This window comes from Canis lupus, chromosome 6 (assembly GCF_011100685.1).
Source record: "Canis lupus familiaris isolate Mischka breed German Shepherd chromosome 6, alternate assembly UU_Cfam_GSD_1.0, whole genome shotgun sequence".
NCBI lineage: Eukaryota > Metazoa > Chordata > Mammalia > Carnivora > Canidae > Canis > Canis lupus.
The window spans coordinates 64,032,860-64,057,004 of NC_049227.1; the positions used below are offsets into that span (position 1 = coordinate 64,032,860).

The following is a 24,145-nucleotide window of genomic DNA, read 5'->3' on the forward strand; positions in this document are numbered from 1 at the left end:
GCCTCCCTCCCCTTGGTGCAATCCCTTGTGGCTCAAAAGGCATGTCAGAGTCTTCCTCTGGCTACAGCCAGCAGAGCTTTCTACCCTAAAAACTGGTGCCTTTACTCGAAGTCCCTCCTGTCATCTCTGCTACTGCTGCGCCCACAGCCAGACCTGACGTGGCCACGGTTGCTGGGATGGACCTCACTGCTCCACTAGGTACTAGGAACTGAGATGGGACTTTCACACTCACCAGCAACTCCTACAAGTTGGGGCGGTTATCTCCGTTTGTACAGCTGGGGAAACTGAGGGCTCAGAGCCAACAAATAATTTGTTGCAAGCCACAAAGCTATAAATAGCAAGACAGATTTTGGACCTGGTCTGATGCCAAAGCTCCTGCAACCACAAGCGGTGACTCTTTCCTTGTCAGAATTATAGTTATTAAGATCCTCTAAGTCTGCTCTTTGAGTTTTCTTATTGATCCTTTTCTTGAAGATGAGTCCCTCCAAAACTGGGTCAGAGGCTTTTGAGGGACCTTCCCCAGAGCCGTCCCTTAAATCAGCAGTGTGCCCTACCTACCAGGCTCCATCCCTGAGATTTAAGACAGCCTCCCATCCCTCTCACTTTGATTAAGAACATGACAATACCTTCTGATGTTGGTTAGTATTTTACAATCCCTCCCATGGGATCTGGTGATGCTTTATGTAAACAGATTTTTAGGCAGCCCTCAGCATATTGCCTATGTGCAATTAGCAGGTGAGGTTCCTTCTTTGTGACCCTCCCCAGACTCTCACTGCATGCCGTTTTTGATTTACTTTTATTTTTGTCACTTTCTTCCATTACCATTTTAATGTTCAGTTTTGATGATAAATAAAATAGGTTTTTCTGTCCCTCTGCTCCCTCCTGCCTCTTCTCTCAAATACCAGTAAAACCCAGGGACAAATCTTCTGAATCCTAGCCTTGGAGATGGATGTATTCGCTAGTGAGAGCTCCAGTTCCAGATAAGGGTACTAATGAATCAATCACCAGGCTTTTATTAAGTGTCTCTTTGCTAAAAGCATAGCTTTCCCTGCAGCCAGATGGCCCTGGCTCTGCACTCCTGAAGGTAATCTGGACCCTGTCACTAATTACTCTTCTTCCCGGCAGCAAGTAGAAGAAGCAATTTTCAAATTGTTCTTATTGATCACAGGGCATTTTCTCCAGAATAGCACTCCGTATAAAAAAGAGGATGTAATTAGTTTCAGTTAACTTAAGCCAAAAAATTTTATAGAAGAATGGCAGTCTACACAGTGGTTCAGAGTACAAAATTTGGAGTCAACAGTGTGAATCCTTGGCTCTATCCTTCACTAGCTATGTGAAGTAGAGCAAGTCACTTAAACTCTTTGAAGCTCAGTTTCTCCCTCTGTAAAATGGGAATAATATTAGTTTCTGGAGCTGCTACAAGGATTAAAGTTGGCACGGTTGAAATAAAACAGAGTAATCATTTGGTCCAGGGGATACTGTTCTCCTTGTTATTAGTTATTATTATCAAGAAAGCCATCTACCTGTCTGTCTTTAGGCTAGTTTGATAATATTTTCATCCATTTTTCACAATTCTCTTTACTCCATGCAACTTCTCATTTTTCTTCAAAGGTCGGATATAGTCTTGCTTCCATGAATACTCTTAACTCTCACCTTTTACAATGATGTGGTTAAATCAAGGCTTGAAGAGCTTGCAGACTTTTTGCCTTCATTTAGGTTTCTTCGATAAGATGACTTGTGTTTTTATTGTAGAACGATGAGGTGGAGTTTGTCCGAACTGGCTATGGGAAGGACATGGTGAAAGTTCTCCACATTCAGCGAGATGGAAAATACCACAGCATTAAAGAGGTGGCAACTTCAGTGCAACTTACTCTGAGCTCCAAAAAAGATTACGTGTATGGAGATAATTCAGACATCATCCCCACAGACACCATCAAGAACACAGTTCATGTCTTGGCAAAGTTTAAAGGGGTATGTGTCATTCTTCTCAGAGGCTTCCTGTCTTGATGCAGAATTCACTGTACTATTAACTTGAGGATATCACTGCTTACTGCAAGTTCCCTGTACTTTTTAACCCTATTTTTACATTTAAGCCACTAATTTTTTTCATTTCTATTCTAAAATTCTCACTCTTGTAGAAGAGCTTTCTCAGTTTTCTTCTTCTTCTTCTTCTTCTTCTTCTTCTTCTTCTTCTTCTTCTTCTTCTTCTTCTTTCTTCTTCTTCTTCTTCTTCTTCTTCTTCTTCTTCTTCTTCTTCTTCTTCTTCTTCTTATTTCTCCTCTTTTTTGGTTCTCAACTTACTACATCTTTTAGGAAGAGAATCCTATCTGACAAATTTACAAGTTCTCTCTTAATTAGGATCATTGGCAAATCAAAGCCCTGGGAGGATTTCAGAATAGAATTTTACACATTTTTTTGTCATACATTTCTTTGACTCCTGTTGCTTATTTTTTTTTTCTTTTAGAATGGTGTACATTTATAGAAGAAAGTACCATTTCTCTTCCTGGTGTTACTATAGAAGAAAATCTTGAGTACAAGATATATTTTGAAGTCTATTTGCCCAACTTTTAATGCCTTTCTAATCTTCCCAACTCCGTGACCACTTAGTGTCTGGATATGGTGTTAAGTATACTCTTCAAAAGGGTCTTGCTGCTGAAGGAATCTGATATTTTAGCACTTCAGCTTGCACATTCTTTAAGTGTGAGTGAAGCTGTACTGGACCACCAGCAGATTTCTGGGCAGCTCAAGATAATTTTTCTATTTGCTAAGAAACCTAAAAAGACAAGAAATGTAGACTGGAAAGCTTCTTTTTCTCATGTTTTTGCACGAAATCCTTACTCAGAATGCATGAAATGAACAGACTAATTGACATATAATTTCTGCAAGGTTTTTCTCCCCGCTGAACCTTTCTTTTGTTAATCAGAGTGGCTCAGCAAGCATAAACATGGCTATGGACAAAAGCATTGCTCCCTTAAAAAAACAAATTGAAAATAGGCTTTCGTGCTGAGCTATAGAAGAGAGCTAGGCAACACAGATTCTTGTATTTCCTGTATTGTGTGAGAGATGCAGAAAAGTGAAGGAATGGACTTGGATATTAAAAACAATTAGAATTTATTCATTATAGATAGAATCACCATATAATTTCTTATCCAAATCAAGACGCTTGCTTATTTCTTTTGATTTTCTTAATTGAGGTATAATTGGCATACAATTTTATATTAGTTTCAAGTGTACAACATAATGATTTGAAGTTTGTATATGTAGTGAAATAAATTTTTATTTCTTGAGATGGGAACTTTTTAATAATATTTTTAAAGGTGTTATTTACTTATTAGAAAGTGAGAGGGAGAAGCAGACTCCATGCTGAGCAAAGAGCCCGACTCAAGGCTCTATCCCAGGACCCTGAGATCATGACCTGAGCCAAAGGCAGATGCTTAACTGACTGAGCCACCCAGGCGCCCTGAAATGAGAACTTATAAGATTTATTCTCTTAACTACTTTCCAGTAGACGTGTATAGTATTTTTGACTGTACTTGCTGTGCTGTACATTATATTCCCATGACTTATTTATTTTATAATTGCAGGTTTGTACCTTTTGATTCCCTTCTCTGGTTTTGCTCACTCTTTCTCCCTTGGCAACCACCAATCTATTCTCTATATCTATGAACTTGATTTTTTTCTGTTTGTTTTTTACCAAATAAAATGTTACATTGTTTTGTTTAGATTCCACATGGAGATAAGAACATATGGTTGTCTTTTCCTGATTTATTTCACTTAGCATGATGCCATTAGGTTAATCTATGATCCATGTTATCACAAATGCAAAGATTTCATTCTTTTTTATAGCTGAATATTATTCCATTATATATAAAAACATATATACACCATATACATACCATATAAATAGGGCATAAATAATAAATATAAATAAATATATACCATAAAAATATGTATGTATATCTATCTATCACATTTTCTTTATCCATTCATCCATTCATAGACAGTTAGATTGTTTCCATATTTTGGCTATTGTAAATAATGCTTCAACAAAATACATACATCTTCTGGGGTTTGTATTTTTATTTTCTAAACTAGGACATTTCTGGGAGTGAAATAAGATGCTAAATAATTATTCTGGGACAACAAGCATAAAACAGAACTATCCTGGGGAAACCAGTACAAATAATCCATTTTAGGCAAAGTCATAAATCATCTGTAGATGATGCTAAGACCATAACACATTGTCTACAGATTACTATGGAGAAGTAGAGAGCTGTTTTATGGAGTGGGGAGCTAGGGATGGTCAATGGAAGGTCTGTTTGTGAAGCAAGGAAACAGAAATAGCCCTACCTACATTAACATTTTTCCTTGGGAAACTGGGAGGCCATTGGCCAACCTCATAAAGATACCAGAGTGTTTGGGAGCATACTATAGTACTGTAGTTGGCATGGGTGATGACAGAGCTTACCGTAAAGAGAATCTAAATGTTAAGTTTCATTTTGCTCATGCATTGATTGACACATTTCTTCCTGCAAAACAGGTTTCTTTTAAAAACAGGATATAGTCTCACCTGGTGACCTTGTGAAAAATTGGGATAAGGACCATTGACCTCTCCAGATTCTTTCAAAATCTATGTTTTTCTGATTCTAAAAAGCATTTGAACAGGAAAGAGAACTCCATGGGTATTTACAAATTATTTTTAAATGGAGCAGGTGTTTCTGATCACTAGCATTTTGTTTTCTTTTACAGATCAAAAGCATAGAAACTTTTGCAATGAACATCTGTGAGCATTTCCTTTCTTCTTTTAACCATGTCATCCGAGCTCAAGTTTATGTGGAAGAGGTCCCTTGGAAGCGTTTTGAAAAGGTTACCTCAGTTATTTGTGTTTTCAGCTTAATTAAAGAAATTGGCTTTATGACATATGCTGAAATTTTACTGGAAACATTTTTTTTCCTAATTTTCAGAATGGAGTTAAGCATGTCCATGCATTTATTCACAATCCCACTGGAACACACTTCTGTGAGGTTGAACAGATGAGAAGTGGTGAGAAAATACTTTTCATGTTTTGATTCTGTAACAGAAAATTCAATATTTCTTTCCTCTAAACAATTCTGTTTATTAACACTGAGGAAAACTGTAGAGAAATTCGAAGGCATTTACATCTGGAGATGGAAATGAGCTCTGTGACTCTGGAGTACATTTAAAAACTAACTACTTTTTACCTTAAAAATATAAAAATGAGGGCGGCCCGGGTGGCTCAGCGGTTTAGCGATGCCTTCGGCCCAGGACATGATCCTGGAGACCTGGTGATCGAGTCCCTTGTTCGGCTCCCTGCATGGAGCCTGCTTCTTCCTCTGCCTGTGTTTCTGCCTCTCTCTCTCTCTCTCTCTCTCTGTTTCTCTCATGAATAAATAAAATCTTTATATATATATATGAAATAATACATTTTGCAACAAATCTAGGGGCTGAATAAGGTAGATCATTTTTATCATCTGATTCTGAGATGAGGGGAAAAAAAGGTCCAAGCTGACAAAAGCTCAAATCTCTGAATTTTCTGACCAGTACTTTTTGTACCATACCATGCTATAATTATAGTAACCTTTATAGGAAATAGCTAGTAAATAACAATCGAGTTTCTCTGACATTTTATTTTCATAGTAGTAAAACTACTGATATTATTATAATTACTATAGAATGAACCTCATTTAAATAGCAATAACAATTATATAATTCATTTTATTTACTAAGAAATTTAAAACTTAACTTCAGAGCATAATTACAATATGGATTTTACTATTTTTTTAAAAGATTTTATTTATTTATTCATGAGAGACCTAGAGAGAGAGACAGACAGACACAGGCAGAGGGAGAAGCAGGCTCCATGCAGGGAGCCCGACGTGGGACTCAATCCCGGGTCTCCAGGATCACGCCCTGGGCCGAAGGCAACGCTAAACCCCTGAGCTACCCGGGCTGCCCAATATGGATCTTATTAGTACGGAGGACTGACCTTAGCAAATATCAAAATTCCCAAAGCTTGTCTCCCACTGCTTGGTTGAGATGATCAGAATAGAGTTCAATAACTGGCTACAAGTTAGAGTAGAGGACTTCTAAGAATCATGCAGCTAAATGTGGTAGAAAGGTCTCTATCCTAAAAAAAAAATAAACTTTCATGATCATTATAAATTTAAAATGTGGACTCTAAACTTTTTCCCTCTTCAATTATTCGTCCCTTTCTTCTTCTCTCTTTTCCTCTTCTCTCCTTCCCTTCCTTTCCGTTTCTGTATCTCCTCTTTCTTCTCAAGCTTTGGTGAGAATTGGAGGTAGCATTTTGTAAATGTCAGAAATATTATGAGGTTAATAAAATATAAGTCCCTACTCATTCTGAGTTATATTGGCTAATGCCTTTTCTTAGAAAGTTCTAGTGTGTTAGCTGTTGTTTAATATTTTTAATATTAAATTCTAGGAACAATCAGGGCCTTCTCAGTGTTTAATTGGCAGTAATGTAATTATTGTCCTATAAAGGAGACTGAATAACTAGTAGTTAAGTTGAAAAGATAATGATTTTTTAATCCCCCAAATGTGTAGCCATGTGATATATTGACTTGCCAACCCAGCTTTTAGTTAGTTGAAATGTAGCTTTCTTTCTTTCCTTCCTTTCATGTGTGACTTTGGGAAAGAAAGAGAAAAAAAGGTTTCCTGACTCCCTGAGTCAGTGTTTTCCTACCCAAACCACACTGACTACTCTCATAAAATTTTAAACTCTAAACTGTTATTGTCCAGCAGAAATATAATTTAAAAATTTTCTAATAGTCACATTAGAAAAGCAAAAAAATTAATTTTAATGATTTATTTAATCTGCTATACACACAATGCCCCTTAAATATGTAATAAATGTCTTTCACTAATGAAATATTTCACCTTCTTTTTACAAAGTTAAGTCTTTGAAATCCTGTATTTTATATTTACAGGACATCTTAATTCCCATTTCCCAGATTCAGAGGGCTTGAGGGCAACGCGTGGGGCTCATACTCTTCATAGCAGGAGCTAGAATTCGCTTTTGGAAGAGCTAATTGAAAAATGAGAAGAAAAAAGGAGAACACAAAACTGAGTGGGAAAGAATTAGAGAGGAAGACAAACCATGACAGACTCCTAACTGGGAAACAAAGGGTTGCGGGAGGGGGGTACGTAGGGGGGTAGGGCAACTGGGTGACGGGCATTAAGGAGGGCACTTGATGGGATGAGTTATATATATATATATATATATATACTATACTATATACTATGGGTGTTATACTATACGTTGGCAAATTGAATTTAAGTAAAATATTAAAAAAAAAAGAAAATGAGAAAATGAATGAACTATGCTTATGTCATTCATTGAAATACTATTCATTCAACAATTGGATTTTGAGGACTTTTTAATGTATCCTAGGGCTGTAAATTCCAAGATGAGTAAGACATTCCTTGGCCCTAGTGAGTTTACAGTAGATGAATGTAAGAGACAGACTTATAACAAGATTTATTGCAATGTAAGAGGCTAAAAACCACAATGAAAGAATCAAAGTTATGCTAGAGAGACAAACAGGTACAAAAAACTAACTTTTCCTAGGGTAGTCCGGAAGGCTTGACAGGGAAGAAAGAAATATTCCAATTGGCTTTTGAAAAATGATTCAGGATGTGCTGGGCATAGAAGGGGAAAGAAGATTACAGGTGGAAGTAACAGAGTGTATGTGGGTAGGACCTAAGGAGGAGTGGAAGAGGAAAAATAAATATTTTGGGCATCTGCCTTATGCTGACCACTATCCTGGACAAGTAATTTGAGTTTGAAAGGGCAAAGAATTTGAGGAATAGTAGAAAGTTCAAAGGGTCTAGTTCTTAGAATATAAGAAGCTGAGATGAAAATGAAGAGATTGGTTTGGGCTGGATTTTGAAGGGCCTGGTGTACCATGCTAGCAAGATTGGTCTAACTTGGAGGTGGTTTTGCCCAGTGGTAAAGCCATATGGGTTGGAATCAGACTACACCGTATTTGAATTTGAGCTCCACTACTTAATAACTTTATGACTGTGGGAAAGTTACTTATGCTACCTCAGTGATATTCATTTGTTTGTTTTTTGTTTTTTGTTTTTTTTTAGTGATATTCATTTGTGAGATGATGATAACAGTGTTCACCTCAATTGCCCAGGGAATTAAAGGAGATAGATATTAATATAAAGCATTTTAGCCCAGTACCTGGCACATAGGAAGCACTCCTTAAATGACAGCTACTATTATTATTATTATAGATGGAGATAAAGACCCAGGAAAGGCCTGTGTGAGTGTGTGTGTGTGTGTGTGTGTGTGTATACACGATTCAATAATTCTGACCAACATTACTGTGCGCGGGCTGCAAAAACAGGCAGTAAAAATTTCTTGTTGCAGAGATGGAGAAATGATGGAGTCAGATATAAGGCAGTGAGAAGTAGAGATGGAGAGGACATTATGTGAGGCGTTTCTGAAGGGTACTGAGTGAGTGTGAGTGGTTGGGTAGGGGTGGAGGTTACAGAGAAGGAGGAGTTAAAGTTGCCCTAAAGTCAGGGGCTTGGGGGAACTGATGGAGGAAAACACGTATGATTAGAAAGTATTCAAGGGTAAGCTGATGATTTGGGGAATGAGGGATAGAGATAGATTTGGAGACCATCAACAGACTGATGGTGGGTGAAGCTGTGGGCAAGAAGGAGCCATTTCAGGAAAACACGTGAAATGAGAGGAGGAAAGTGAGAAGACTGGGGGAAATTCCCCAGTTTATGGGTTGGGGAGTCTAAAAAGTCAAATGGGGGATGCCTGCGTGGCTCAGTGGTTGAGCGTCTGCCTTCAGCTCAGGGCGTGATCTCCAGGGATCAAGTCCCGCATCTGGCTCCTCGGAGAGAGCCTGCTTCTCCCTCTGCCTGTATCTCTGCCTCTCTCTGTGTCTCTCATGAATAAATAAATAAAATCTTAAAAAAAAAAAAAAAAAGTCAGAAGAAAGGCCAGAGAGAAAGAAGGAAGATTGGAGAGTGGTGTCATGGATGCAAAAGAAAAACACATTTCAAGAAATTGGGAATTATATTAGGACAACAGGCTGTGTAACACACAGGTTCATATGTAGTGCCTCCGTTCAAGAAGCTCAGTGCTTTTTGTAGAAGTCCAGTTCAGCATTTGTGTGAGCATGTGTGTGTGCGTGCCTGAGTGTGTGTGCTTGTGCATGTGCGTGTGTGTGTTGGGGTGATACTCTGCTCTGGGAAGTTAGTTATTCAGGATCCCAGGTTGATGCAGCCTTACTTTTTTATCCTTACTTTTTGGGGTCACCTTGAGGGCAGATCCCCTTACCAGACAATTAGGAGAAGAAAAGAGCTTGGAGGAGAAGCAAAAGGAGGCAGAAACCCTCAAGCGTAAGGCCAGGCCTGAGAGTAGCACACAGCACTTCCACCGGAGAGAACCCAATCAGGCCACAGCCAACTGCAGTGGAGGCTGGGAGATGTAGTCTAGCCGGGTACCCAGGCGGAAGAGGACATGGATTTAGTAAACGGCAAGCAGTGTTTGCCCTGGGAAGGTCAGAAGTTGGGATTACAAGAAGACTGAAGCGTAAGTGTGCAGTTTTGCAAACGGGTCACGGTGACTTCCATAAGAATGTTTTAGCAGGACCCTGGAGTTAGAAGTGGAGTGGCCCCTTGGTAGGGCTGTGCTGATCATAAGAAGAAAACAGGCCGCTCTCTACACCCTTGTTCTTTCCAGCCTGAATTCTAGTCACCTGGCTGCTGCAGAATGGAAAAACTAGTCACTTGGTCACCGTAATAAGGACAATGCCTTTTCTTTCTGCAGAAGGCCCCAAAATTTCAGGGTACTTCAGTCGTTGTGGTGGTGTTCCCAGAAGCCCCAGCCTGACTCCTCTAGAGGCTAGTGCACCTCCGAATATCATGCGGGGCTGGCAGGGATCAGGGTAGGGGAAGAGTCATCTGTTGCCCTAAGTGTATGTGGTACGTGTGTGGACACGTATATGAGTATGTGTATTTTCCAGTGTTGTGTCCATAAAGATGACATTTGTACTCAGTCCCTCTTTGGAGAGTAAGGATCTATGATCTTAGCATAGCAAAGTTTAATTCTTAATTTGCCTGTTATCCAAGAGCTAAAACTACAGATATTGTGAGGTAATTCCATGTACAAGCATTATCACAAGAAATGCCCTTGCATAGGCTTAACTAAAATAAATAATCATTATCTACCTTCGCCCCCACCCCACTCCAATTCACATGGTAAAGATTGTTGTTACAACCTTGTAAATAAGGCTTTTGGGGGCACCTGGGTGAGTCAGCGGTTGGGTGTCTGCTTTGGCTCAGGGCGTGATCCTGGGGTCCTGGGATCAAGTCCCACATTGGGTTTCCCACAGGGAACCTGCTTCTCCCTCTGCCTCTCTTTCTCTGTGTCTCTCATGAATAAATAAATAAAATCTTTTTAAAAAATTTAAAAATAGGGGATCCCTGGGTGGCTCAATGGTTTAGCCCCTGCCTTCGGCCCAGGGTGTGATCCTGGAGTCCCGGGATCAAGTCCCACGTCGGGCTCCCTGCATGGAGCCTGCTTCTCCCTCTGCCTGTGTCTTTGCTTCTGTGTGTGTGTGTGTGTCTCTCATGAATGAAAAATAAAATCTTTAAACAATTTTTAAAAAAATAAAAAACAAATAAATAAGGTTTTTGGTGAGGGCTAGCTAGCTGGTAAGAATTCTGGCCCGTCAAACATACACACTTAATCACACACTCAGCCATGCAACTCCCAATAGGGACTCTTCCCAGCGGGGTATGTAATTGATGCACTGGATTCTTTCTTACCAGTTGAACACACATTTACAGAAAACCTACTGAATCTCGAGCACCATTTTAGACCCTGAGAATTGCTATAAAATTCCCATTATACTATTTTCCTAGCAGATCCTTGAAAGCTACATCATTAAGTGTACTTTTACCTGTTTCAAAGTCTGTTAGTTCCACGGGAGAATCTGGAAGATTCACCCAGACAGAGGGATGACGACTGTTATGTTTGTGACTTGCCAAACTCCGAGAGAAGAACTAGGTCTGCACATGTGATGCAAGGTGTTGGTTTAGGTGTTCTAAGGAACCTGGATCTTCCAAACTTCTTCTCTCATGTGTCTCCCTGAATTATAAGCGTAGCCAAGTCTTGAAGTGGCTGAGATGGTTGAGTCACTTATTTGGACTAAGTTGGCCCACAGACCTCTGCCGTACCTGAATTATGACTCACAATTCTTTAAGAATCAAATTCCTCCCAATCTGACACTAAATATAAAAATTCAACTAAAGCATAGCTAAGTAAAGGAATGGGAGATGGAGAAGACATCTCAACTAAGAGGTATTGTCTACTTGTAGTAAAAAAAAAAAAAAAAAAAAAAAAAATCTACTGACCTGGAGAATGGGGGAGTGTTGGAGATGGTCTTAAAGAAGGGGAGTGATGAAATTGAAGTCCTGGAGGAGAGTAATTTCTGAGGCTGGGCAGGTGGAAGAAGTGAGAGGGAGGAAGTGAGAGGCCCAGGACAGAAATGGCCCATTGCCAAGTAGGCTGTGAATGTCCTTTTTGATGCAAGACTGAAACTCTTCAGTTTCTCCAAAGGAAGATGTTTTTTGGTACACACAGGTCTTTTAAACCTCCTTGATCACAACCTCATTGTACAAAAGCCCAGTTAACTTCCTTCCACCTGGCTGACCCTATTTCCCCGTCCAGAGTTGCATGGAGGCACCTTGCACTCTCCCTGCGTGAGTGAAATGGACTCTTAAAGGCAAATGATATTTAATCTTCACTTTTTCTAGCACTTTACAAGTTTGAGGTTTTTCTACTAGAATGATTTAATAGAGTTTTAAAATATCCTCCTTTCAGCTATTTGTGTCCTTTTTGGAGGTGTTAAACATGGAAGCAATTATCCACTTCATGACAGGATTTTTTTTTCTTGGCTCCATAAAGCTTTGTGCTTTGTGACACCTGATGCGTAGGTAAGGAATTGGGCTTATTTTCTATTAATTTGCAGTGAGTTTCTTTCCCTTAGAGAGCTAAGGGGTAGGATGTATGCTTCTCTGAGAGATAAACCACAATCTGTTAAGTGTGTAGGAGGACACTAAAAGCTAGCAAAGATTATGTTCTAGCAAAGTGAAATGTGAAGATCTTCTTTTGCATTACTCTATAACCATGGCAAAAAAAAAAAAAAAAAAGGATAAAAGCTGATTAAGTGGTTTCATGACAAGTCATCTAGAAGGACGGTTCCTTTGGCTGAATTAATTCTGTTAGTCTCAATTGCAATTGTTTTCAGAGTGTGTGAGGCATCATATTTTTAGTTGATGGGTCCATGAATTTGAAAGGCTCAGGTTCGTACCAGTGATCAGAAAGCTGGGGCACTGCCAACAGGGAAGATAAAATAAGCTCTTTGATTTCATCCAGAATGTCTAATGTGCACCAAGGAAGAAAATTTTTTCACTTTAAGAGAGAATAGGGTTTTTGTTGTTGTTGTTGTTGCTGCTGCTGCTGCTTGTGTTGCTGTTGTTGTTGTTCATAGAATGATGAATGCACCAGAGTAGATGGTTTATGTTCTGCCAAAACTGTGGCAACGGTTAATTGTCTTTGGGAACACAAAACACTTTATTCTGCGTGAAACTGAGGCCAGAACACATTAGAAAATACAACTTCTAAAAAAAAAAAAAAGAAAATACAACTTCTTTCTTCATTTTTAGATTCTAGCAAGAAAATAGATCATTTAAAAGTTGCCTAGGAGAATTGACACTCCCCAACGATCAGTAAGTCTCATCCCAGGGCTGGAGGTGGATAGAGATGATGTGTCAGAAGTAGTTTTTGGAACCTGATGAGCCTTTGTGAAACATGGGAAACATTCACAGGTAAAGTTGGTAAGGAAACATCAATTATTGCAAAATCATGTTAACTTTTAGAAAACATTTTCTCTGGGGCAGCCATTCTCCTAAGTCCTTTATGGATATTTCCTCAGACATCTATCAATTTTAGGCAATAGGTATGGTAGTCATCTCCATTTGCAAGATGAGAAACTCAAGGTAGAGAGGAGTTAAGTAATTTTCTGAAGGGAATAGTGCTCATAAGTAGGGGAGGAAAGCATGGAGAGCACTGAGATCTGAATTTAGGAAATCTTGAGTCCCGAGTTGTGGCCTCAACCCCTATGCAACAACTGCATTCAGGAATCCTTTTATGATGAAGACCATTGGAGGAGCCAAAGTCTAATTGGTTTGCATGGATGTTGGGGATAAAGGCCAACTGTATAGGAAAAGCTGAAATAGGTAAAATTTGCCTTTGGTTCTCATTAACTTTCTCTTTGTCCCCTGCCTCAGGATTCCCACTGTTTGTTCTAACCTTATTTCTTATTGCAAACCTTTATTTCATTTCTATAGTATTTTTTTTTCTAGAAGGAATAACTTTTGGAAGTAGGCTATAGTAGTTTATAAAGTCTTAAGAAGCCACTCCATAATTTACGGGGTCTTTGTATTTCAATAGGACATTTTTAAGGAACAAAAAGTTTTCCAGACACATAGGGGCCATTTCTAAGAGTGATGCTTAAGTTTCTATTTCAGATCAATGGAGACGGTATTTTTCAGGCTGGGGACTTTGTCTGAGGCCCTCAAAGAACACTGTGGAAGGAGAGGTGGCAGCCGTCTTGTCTCCTAGAGAGGCCCTTTATTGTAAAGAAATGAGGATAGATAGTTAAAGCTGGGAAAAAACATCCTGCAGATGGGGAGGGATCCAAAAAGGAGGAAATTATTGAAGTGCTGAGTTCGAATTCTACCCCTGCAGTTTCTAGTCATGTGACTATAGGCAAATGACTGAAAGTTTCCTGTATAAAAATACTTAATAGACTTGTGAGGATTAAGTAAGATAAAGTCTGAAAAAGGCAGCAACTAAACATAGTCCAGATGTTCTCAGCTAAAGGCGATGTCCTCTCTCTTCCCTGCCATGCTGTCTGTTATAATTGGGTGGGTGTGATCAGGAAGGGACATGGTAAAAGATTGATGGAGGAGAACTGTCTAGAAGAAAACGAGGCTAGGCTGTGAAATACTTATTCTTTGATGTGAATCAGTCTTGTTGCATGCATTCACTCATCCATTCAATCGGTACTTATTGATTGCTTCTGCACTTCTCTTGGATTTTAAACGTAGGCTCACTTGGATCAGCCCTACGTAGCATTTAGAAATGCTGACTTTGCAGAACCACGTCTTCATACATCTAAAATCTGATAAATCAAGCCAACTTAAAGCATTAAGGCATTGCTAGTGTCTTTCTCTTGATCCTACTTCAGATGTAGTTTCCAAAGAGAACTTCAGAATATTAAACAAATATCATTTCAGTTTTACCTCATTACCCTGGAACACTCCAACCAGAACAGCTGATCTTATTTTTCAGCTGATCTTACCACTAGCCACTGGCCATCGCTCCTTCTGGTAGATGTGCACATGTGGCTGGGAAAATCAAAATATAGTCATTATATACCTACTTCTAAACTCCACAGCTCCTGAGTTAACCACAGCGACCGAAACCACATAGAAGATGTAAACTCTTAAATTATTAAGAGCTGTCCTGCATTTTAATTGAGGATCATGAGTTATATTCTTTTTTTTAAATATTTTTAAAATTTTTTTAAATTTTTATTTATTTATGATAGTCACAGAGAGAGAAAGAGAGGCAGAGACATAGGCAGAGGGAGAAGCAGGCTCCATGCACCGGGAGCCTGACGTGGGACTCGATCCCGGGTCTCCAGGATCACGCCCTGGGCCAAAGGCAGGCGCTAAACCGCTGCGCCACCCAGGGATCCCCCCATGAGTTATAGTCTTGTTTTTCAACTAAGACCATGTACAGCATAGTGATGCCTGATGTCTCTGGCCCTTGAACTATACACTAAACAGGCCAAGAAAGATAGGTTTTAATCGGGACTAGCTTCAATACTGTAAGGAGATGACCTTAGTCATCCTGGCGTGGCACCGTGCTACTGGGGGTTTGTACCCAAGTGTGCCCTGAACATCCAGCCTCACCAGCCTGCACAAATAAGGCTACTGTGATGTTAATTCCTCAATTTTCCTGGCCTGTAGTTCTCTCCTTACAAAACTGCTGGATCTCTCCAGTCAAACTTTCCCACCTCCTGACAGTCTGGAGGTCTGTCTCACACATGTTTAGGGAGAAGTCTGCACCCGTTGTGTACAACTACTGCTTCACTGGCTCTGCTCAGCATTGGCTGAGTTGTCCCTGCTCTGTGGGAAGAAATGATGCTCTCTACAGAACACGGTACTCTGAGGCTTCCCAGCACGTCACCTGGTGCCATGTTCTACTCAGTCTTCACCAAACTGCCAGAGCTACAGTGTGTTCCACATAGAAAGAGAGAGAATCTTCCTCTCACTAACTCTGTGCCCTACCTGTGCTGGGCCCTGAACTAGAGCTGCCTGGCACACAAGGGAATAGCTTCCTCTGATTATACCTATCACTCCTCCACTTTCCCCATTCACCTTACACAGTCAGCACCTGCAGGAGAACCATACCAGCCCCTCCACTTTTGCCAACTCTGTCCTCTCTCCCACAGGCCCCCATGGCCCAACTTTGTCCCATTTCCTTTAGCCAAAAACCAAAGCCATTATGGGTGTCCACTTAGGCAGATCTACGCCCTGTGGGTCGCTGCCTCATCGCTGAAGTCTCTATTTAGGCTGAGTCAGGTCTGCAATGCTACTCATTCATGAAGTTGTGTGATTTCGATGAGCTCATCACCACAAGAGAACTGAGGGGCTGATGATAATTGGAGCCACCAGTCAGTGTACATGATCAACATGAGGACTAACTCTCCCCCATCCCATAAAGGCAGAGTAGCAAACAGAAGAATTGCTCTGGAGGAGCTTACTAATTTATTTCAGCACAATTATCTATTGAGTGAAGTGGAGCTCAAAAAGTGGAAAGTATTTGGCTGAGAAGTCACCTGTACGTGTAGCTGCCAGGAAGGTACTCATTTCTGTGGGTTTCAACACAACATGAAGGTTTAGTCTCTGACCTTCAGTTCTCCTAGGGCTGGAGAGAGACAGGGCATCATGGAGTCCAGATAGAGAGAAAGGCACACCATCCTCATCAGGTGGACTTCAGAGGAGACAGGGAGACAGAAAACGTGGATGGTGAGGTGGTTCTTTGTTCACAGTGCACCATTTTTTAATGACCAGAATCCTTAGAGCTAGGTATCAGTAAGAAGACACTATTTTGTTTATAACTTCACCCCCTTTTACGTTTTTACTTAAAACAGGACCTCCAGTCATTCATTCTGGAATCAAAGATCTCAAGGTCTTGAAAACGACCCAGTCTGGATTCGAAGGATTCATCAAGGACCAGTTCACCACCCTCCCTGAGGTGAAGGACCGGTGTTTTGCCACCAAAGTGTACTGCAAATGGCGCTATCACCAGGGCAGAGACGTGGACTTTGAGGCTACCTGGTATGAGCATGGACTAGGGCTTGGCTCTGGCTCTGCCCTCTTCCCAGGGGCCCTAAGGTCATAGACTCTTCTATCTGAAAGAGAAAATTAGAGGCTACCTAATTTAACCTCCCCACTGTTCAGAGACCCTTCTGACAATGCTCTTGACTTGAATTAGTAAATCTGTACAGAAATCTTAGATGTTATTAGCTGAAATGAGCTTGGATGGACCACCTAATTCCCCTGACCCTCTGTTTTTTATTTTTTTTATTTTACTTTTTTTGACCCTCTGTTTTTTAATTAATTATATCAGTAGTTCTCAAATATTATTCTGTATCAGAATCACCTGGAGGACTTGTTAGAATGCAGATTACATGGCCCACTTCCAGGGGTTCTGATTCTGTAGGTCTGAGGTGGCATCTGAGAACTTGCATTTCCAATAAACTCCCAGCTGATGCTGATGGTGTTGGCCCAGGAGCCACACATTAAGAACCACTGTATCAAGCGAGAATAATGATATTTGGCTTTACTACCTCATAGTAGATGCAGAGAAAGCTACATAAGGATGCCCAACTCACCCCAGTTTGCCAGACTTTTCTGATTTTGACCCTGGAAAGTCCCATGTCCCAGGAAACCCCTTGGTCATAGGCAAACTGGGACAGTTGATCATTGTAGGCTAAACTCAAAATGAGGCAATATTCACAGAAGCAGTTTATAAATGATAAATGCCTTAGCAATGTAAAGGTATGATTATTATTATGATATCCTTGACAAGCAGTACTTAGGCCTCTGGACTCTGAGTTTGTTTTTGGGCCAGGCATCTCATTCCTCTGCTTACATTCCAATTGTTAGAATGCTACTGGGACGCCTGGGTGGCTCAGTGGTTGAGCATCTGCTTTCAGCTCAGGGCATAATCCTGGGGTCCCGGGATCCAGACCCACATTGGTCTCTCAGCAGGGAGCCTGCTTCTCCCTCTGTCTATGTCTCTGCCTCCCTCTCTCTGTGTCTCTCATAAGTAAGTAAGTAAATAAATAAATAAATAAAATCAATCTGAAAGAAAGAAAGAAAGAAAGAAAGAAAGAAGAAAGAAAGAAAGAAAGAAAGAAAGAAAGAAAGAAAGAAAGAAAGAAAGAAAGAAAGAAAGAAAGAAAGAAAGAAATGCTGCTTTCTGATGAGCTGGAGTCTGCCCCCCTGGTAGCTTCCTCCCACTGACATAGTTTTGCTCTACTCCTTTTATTTTGTGATGGGTTTGAAAATGCTTATAGAGAACCTCACCTCGATGTTCTTTTTCCTTCTTTATTTCAATTGTTCCCCAGTGGCAGCACACTGATGTATTGGAAAGAGCCCAAAATTGAGCACGACAGAATCAGGGTCTTAGTTGGGTCTCCCACTAAGGAGAGGGAATGACTTAGTGTGGATCATTTAACTTTTAAGATTGCTCATGTCTAAATTGAGAATAATAATAGTACTTGGCCCAGGCATATTGAGATAATTTAATGATGTAATCACATAAAATCCTGAGCACAGAGCCTAGCACAGAATGAAATCCCTAAAAACATAATAATTCAAAGAACTGGCCAAGCTGAGCAGTAAGAGCACTAGCAGACTTGGAAGTCCCCTTCATGGGTTCTTCAAAAGGGAGGAAGATTTCCTCTGGAATGCCCAGGGGGCACTAGTTCTAGATGATGAAGATAGCCTGGTGACACTCAATACCTTTGTTGAATGGTGTGTGTGTGTGTGTGTGTGTGTGTGTGTGTGTGTGTAGGGAGGTGTTTTCAGGGGGAGGCATTACAAGATATTAATCTCTTCTAAAACCAGCAATAAAATTGTTTTCTAGGAGGATAGAAGGCCACCACTTCTCAACATAATAGCATACTCCTAAAAGACCACCCTATGAGTCCTCAGGTCTCTTTCCTGTGTTTTAGGGATACTGTTCGGGACATTGTCCTGGAGAAATTTGCTGGACCCTATGACAAGGGCGAGTACTCACCCTCTGTCCAGAAGACCCTCTATGACATCCAGGTGCACTCTTTGAGTCGGGTTCCTGAGGTATGTTTTGTCATTTGCCATTCTGAGGACTGAGAGAACTTGTTGTGTCTCCTGTCAGCTCTGACAGAGAGTTGAGAGTTAAAATAAGACAGTGGAAGACACATGAAAAATGACATCTGTTGTTCAAAAGCTTGTTATAGCAAGTGAGAAGAGAGCAAAAAATGGAAAAATCTGTCCAACCTGAAAACAGAGGCCACTGCTATAATTCTCTAGGTTTGTTGAAAATTCTGTGGGTCTTTTCAACCTGCCACAATTTAAGCCTCATATAAGGACACTCAAATGCCCTGAAGGAGGAATAATTAGGCCAAGGGCCTATGGTTCAGGGTAGCCCGGAAATGAAGGCTAGATGCAGGAAGATTCCATCCATCCACCCATCTGATATTATTGAATGGTTATAACTCTGTCAGCACATGAAGTATACAAAGATAAATTAGACAAGGTGCCTGCCCTCAAAGAGTTCATCACTGAGTAAAAGAAAAAAAAAAGTAAAATAATGATGCAGTAGAGCATAGAGCATTATGGAAATCCAGAGAAAGGTGTCCAACTCAGGAAGGGGACATAGGGCCAGCCAGGCTTTCTGGAGAGAGAGGTGTTTGAGTTGAGTCTTAAAGGACAGGTAGGGTTCACACTCGAGGGTAAGGGAGCATGGTAGGTATAGAGGCAAGGAGGCATCATGGGACAGCCATTTGCTGTTGAGGGTCTATCATATGACCCTCATATACTCATATCAGCTCCATGAGTGAAAGTCTCTCCAAGTGCCTAGGGATGAGGCAGGAACCAAATCAGGAGGATCCTTGTGGGCTTATTTATGGTCCGTACTTTATCTTGAAAGCTCTTAGGAGCCACGGAGGGGTTTAACCAATGTGTAACACTACTGGATTTGCACTCCAGAAAGATAACTCTAAAAAAGAAAGATGATACATTGAAAGGACAACAGACCACATACAAGGAGACCTGTTGGAGACTGTTGGGAAGCAGAAATCTGGCAAGAAAGGCCTGAACTTAGTTCCGTGATGGTATGGAGAGAAACCTGGGCAAGAGAGATGCCTGCCATGGTCTAGCACTTTCCAGGCCTTTCTCTGGCTACGCTTCTCTCCACTAGATGAAGAGTCAGTGGAGCCAACGCAACAGACCTGTCGGGTACCCACACATCCCTTTCTAGATCATTCTCTGGATACCTGCACCCCAGAATTAACTGCCCAAATAACCCTGAGACTACTTTCAGAAACTGCAAACCTTTTCCTCAGATCCATCCTCTGGAGGCACATTATGCCATCAGTATGTTTACCCTTAGGCTTGACAGGAGGAGAAGGGGCAGATGTTTGCAGGAGGTATGGATGAGACTTGACATGGAAGCAAGGGTGTGCACTTCATGAGTCCAAGAGAGAAGGTGGGAAGGACCAGGGGCTGGGGTCTGGCTCTTCCCACACTACCACATCCTGGCATGGCATTGCAAGCAATCAGACTATTCTAAATTACATTCTGGCCTTCCAGGTTGTTATGAAGGTATATTTGTCAAGTTGGAAGGATAGAACATATTTCACTTTAAAGTTTCTTGCTTCTTTCATAACTTTATTTTTTAATTTTTTTTAATTCATAACTTTAAATAGCTCCAATTATATTCTTACTCCAGGGCCTGCAAATGTTTGAGATAGGCCTAGAGAGGAGGAAATAGGCTGAGGAAGAATTTAGGAGGTTAACCAGCCAGCACCAGGAGGCCAGTGGGATCTCGAAGGTCTCACAGCTTTCTGACCCAAGGAATTCTTACTTTTCTGAGAAGAGATTTTGTACTTGGAGGGGAAAAGTGTGGGCCCACCATCTAATAACAGGACTAGCAGGAGTCAACAATGTCGAGCCGTAGAGGAACATTGGAGGGTGTCTCAGGAATAGGTAGAACTTGAGTAATGGGCCATTGGGCAGGTGGGTTGCAGAGGAGGAGTGACAGAGAGAGAGAGATTCACAGTTGCTCAAAGTGATCCATATTCCTTTGGATTCCAGATGGAAGACATGGAAATCAGCCTGCCGAACATTCACTACTTTAACATAGACATGTCCAAAATGGGACTGATCAACAAAGAAGAGGTAAGAGGACTTTAAAAATATTTAAAGTACATCTACACTCCTGCCCCCACACTCTTACTTGTCTTTATAAATTTGGGACGATAATATCACCAAGCAAAACTCTTAACAGCTGTTGTTTCAGGAGTATTTATAGTTGCCACTGATTAGAGTCCCCTTAGTCTCTGGTCCTTTCAGTACCTGAGGCTGGAGTACCCTAGAAGTGGATGAGTGATTGTGGAGGAGGGTTGGAGGCTGCAGGGATTGAAAAACAAAGAAAGCACAGAGTGTGCCAGATGAGACAGCTCTGAGATCTTCTTCTCTGAAAAGTGCCACCCAAGGTCACCGCTTCATTATTCTTCCATGATGAGGCGATGAGGAGAAGAAAAAGATTCTATTTTCATTTTCCTTCACCGTCTAACTTCGGATTAAGTCTTCAATTTAAGTAGCAATAAACAGAAAATGTCAACAGAAAAATGGAAGAGTGTTTGTGTTTCCAATTGCAATTATAGAAAGCAAGATGAGGAAGTGTACTTTTTTTGAAAGGAAACCTTGTTTTGGAAAAAACACTTACCTGAACTTGTTTTAAGCCATGACAGAAGGTTAAACCAAATGAGTGTGTCTGACTCAACAGCCTGAAGTAGTGGGGCCTTGGAGATTAGAACTGTCCTTCCCCTCTTGAACCACTTTGAGAATGGTAGGTTTTCTCTATATGATCCATCCTCTCACAGACTTCTAGAATTTGAAAAACATCATCTCGATAGCTTGTTTTAGTGTGTAGGGGGAGGTAGGGAGGGGCCACCTAGGAAAGTGGCAAACTGGGAAACGAAGGTCATGCCTGGATGCCTGGGAATGCTGCTAGAGGACTCTGAGTGGCAGAGGAGAGCAACCTCCATCCCAGGTACTGTTCACTCAACTGAGCAGAGGCAACATTGTTTACTTCAGTGGAAGGAAAGGATGGTCGTTACCAGAATACCATTAATTACAATATAAAGCCTTTTAAAATAATTACCTTCAAAAGAGCAGGAGAGGGACCTGAGAGTGATTCTGGCCATGTCCACCAAAGGTAAAACAAAGAGATTCCAAACAAAAGGGTAAGTGCCGTGACTGGGGCTGTGCTTAGCCCCAGAACCTAGCAGAGAAAGGAAGTCTCCTCAAAGCCCCCAAACACCCCTGGCCTACAGTCATCCAAGCTCAAAGATTCGTTGCAGGGCTTGCCCGTTGTGTCTCTAGATCCAAGAAGTCAGATTTGCAGCTTCCTCAGCTCCCACCTGAAGAACGGATGGGGACCCCGACACAGGAAGGCCCGGGATCCTTTGGGCCAGGGCTCTGCACGATGGCACCTGAGGGGCTGAACAAGTTGTCCCATGTCCGGGCTTGCACTTTGGGGATGGCTGGAGCTGCTCTCAGGCCCTCACCCAGCAGGCGTGTACAAAGTGAAGGCAACACACAAAAAGCAGAGACTCAGGACACACTGATGAAAGTGGCAAAGTGACAAATGACAGGGTGGGAGACAGAGCAACTCTAAATTCACAGTTGTCTGGAGCCATTTAGTATTGGGCTAACAGCCCGAGGACCTCAAATGTTCCTGAGGGCATGGTGGTATTATAGCATTGGACAATGACTGATGTTCAAAGTGAATCATCAAGAAAAAGCCAAATTATGTTCACCACAGTCTACTTAAAAAGCAGAGATATATAATGCATTTGAAAAACATTTATATCCCAATGATTAAAATTTTTCAAAAACTCTAATTTTCTGGACAATCAACTCATCTCTCAAGTATTGCAAGAAAAATAAGGCATTGCCATACTTGTAATAACTTGACTGTAGGTCATACACATTTTCCTCTCTAGTGAGTTGTTGTTTTTGTTGTTGACTTAATATTGATTCACAGAAAAAAGGAGCGGTGTATTGGAATGCCTCTGACGTTGCCATGTGGTTTTTCTACAGGTCTTGCTACCATTAGACAATCCATATGGCAGGATTACTGGTACGGTCAAGAGGAAGCTGGCTTCGAAGCTGTGACATTGTAGCCACCAGCACTGGAAGTCTACTCTCAACTGAGGAATTCCCTCAGCCTCCTGTGATGCTAGAAATCATAGCATGTAACCATGCAAAATTTCAAACTAGTGTGTTGATTTATGGTGTTATTTTTTTCTCCTGTATGAAAGAGTTCTACTAGTAGCTCAGCAAGGTGTTTTGTGATTAGTCATTATAACATGCTTTTTGGATACAGTTTACTTCACAAATGCTAAGCAGTATTAGAATAGTCATAAATCAATATTTCTTTTTAGTTGTCTTGCACCTTCCTGTCTTAGAGAGGTTTTAGAATCAATTTACTAAGAAAATAATCATGAATTAATGGATGTGTCGTATCAATTAATTTGTGCACAAATTTAAGTGCAAGCATTGTTTTCAACCTACTAATGCTCAAACTTTGCTTCTGGGCAATGCAGAAAATGTAATGACAAAATCATATTTTAAAAACTATCACCAGGGGTGCTTGGGTGGCTCAGTGGTTGAGCGTCTGCCTTTGGCTCAGGTCCTGATCCTGGGGTCCTAGGATTGACTACCGCATCAGGCTCCCCGCAGGGAGCCTGCCTCTCCTTCTGCCAATGTCTCTGCCTCTCTCTCTGTGTCTCTCATGAATAAATAAATAAAATCTTAAAAAAAGAAAGAAAAAAAAACAATCACCATTGTGACTTCAATTAACCTGAATATTAGAATTTCTAAGAATGCTCTAGCGTATGTATCACTGGGAGTTTATTTCTACTCTAAAAGCTCTTGTGTAATCTTAATGTGTTGGTTTTAGGACTTTTACAATTCTCAGAGAATATTTAGTAGACACTGAAAAAAAGTACAGTTTGTTTTTCTTTGAATAATGCATCACACTTTGGCACAAACAGCCACATTTAATAAATGCTAAGTCAATACAACAATCAAGGAGTATCCACAGAGAAAGAAGACAAGAGAATCTCTCTGTAAAAGTATCAGTGATGGGGTGCCTGGGTGGCTCAGTCGGTTGAACGACTCTTGGTGTCGGCTCAGGTCGTGGTCTCGGGGTCCTGGGATTGAGTCTCACCTCCTCAGGCTCTGTGCTCAGCAGGAAGTCCGCTTCAGTATTCTGTGTCCCTCTGCCCCTCCCCCATTTTGCTAGCTTGAGCGCACAGTGTGCACCCACTCTCGCTCTCAAATAAATAAATAAATATTTTAAAAAATATTTAGTGATGATGATTTCTAGATGGTGGGGTTAGGAGTAATTTTTTTCCCCATGTGCTGTTCTGGATTTTCCAAATATGAACAGTTATTACCTTTATGATCAGAGAAATAAATATAATTGATTTAATGATGTATATGGATTTGACTGGTGATTATACCACTTGATTAATACTACTATTGTGTATGTATATATATATATATATATATACTATAAAGCTTCATTAACTATAATTTTAGAGGCCCATGATGAGAACCTGTCCCACATGAGCATTCTAGATAACCTTCCTCCATTAAAAAAAACTCCATTTAGGGATGTCTGGGTGGCTCAGTGGTTAAGCATCTGTGTTCA

The 24,145-nt window shown here is 40.8% G+C and overlaps 1 protein-coding gene across 1 annotated transcript in view; it reads left to right on the forward strand.

Moving 5' to 3' along the window:
* UOX (urate oxidase) overlaps positions 1-23,242 on the forward strand; it is a 31,143-nt gene extending 7,901 nt beyond the window's left edge. Inside the window, 7 exon segments of the mRNA NM_001011886.1 lie at positions 1,753-1,971; positions 4,750-4,866; positions 4,965-5,043; positions 16,302-16,488; positions 18,393-18,516; positions 20,515-20,598; positions 22,528-23,242. Of these exon segments, the coding sequence (NP_001011886.1) occupies positions 1,753-1,971; positions 4,750-4,866; positions 4,965-5,043; positions 16,302-16,488; positions 18,393-18,516; positions 20,515-20,598; positions 22,528-22,602 (885 nt within the window). The 3' untranslated portion in view covers positions 22,603-23,242.
* Positions 23,243-24,145: the final 903 nt, after the last annotated feature.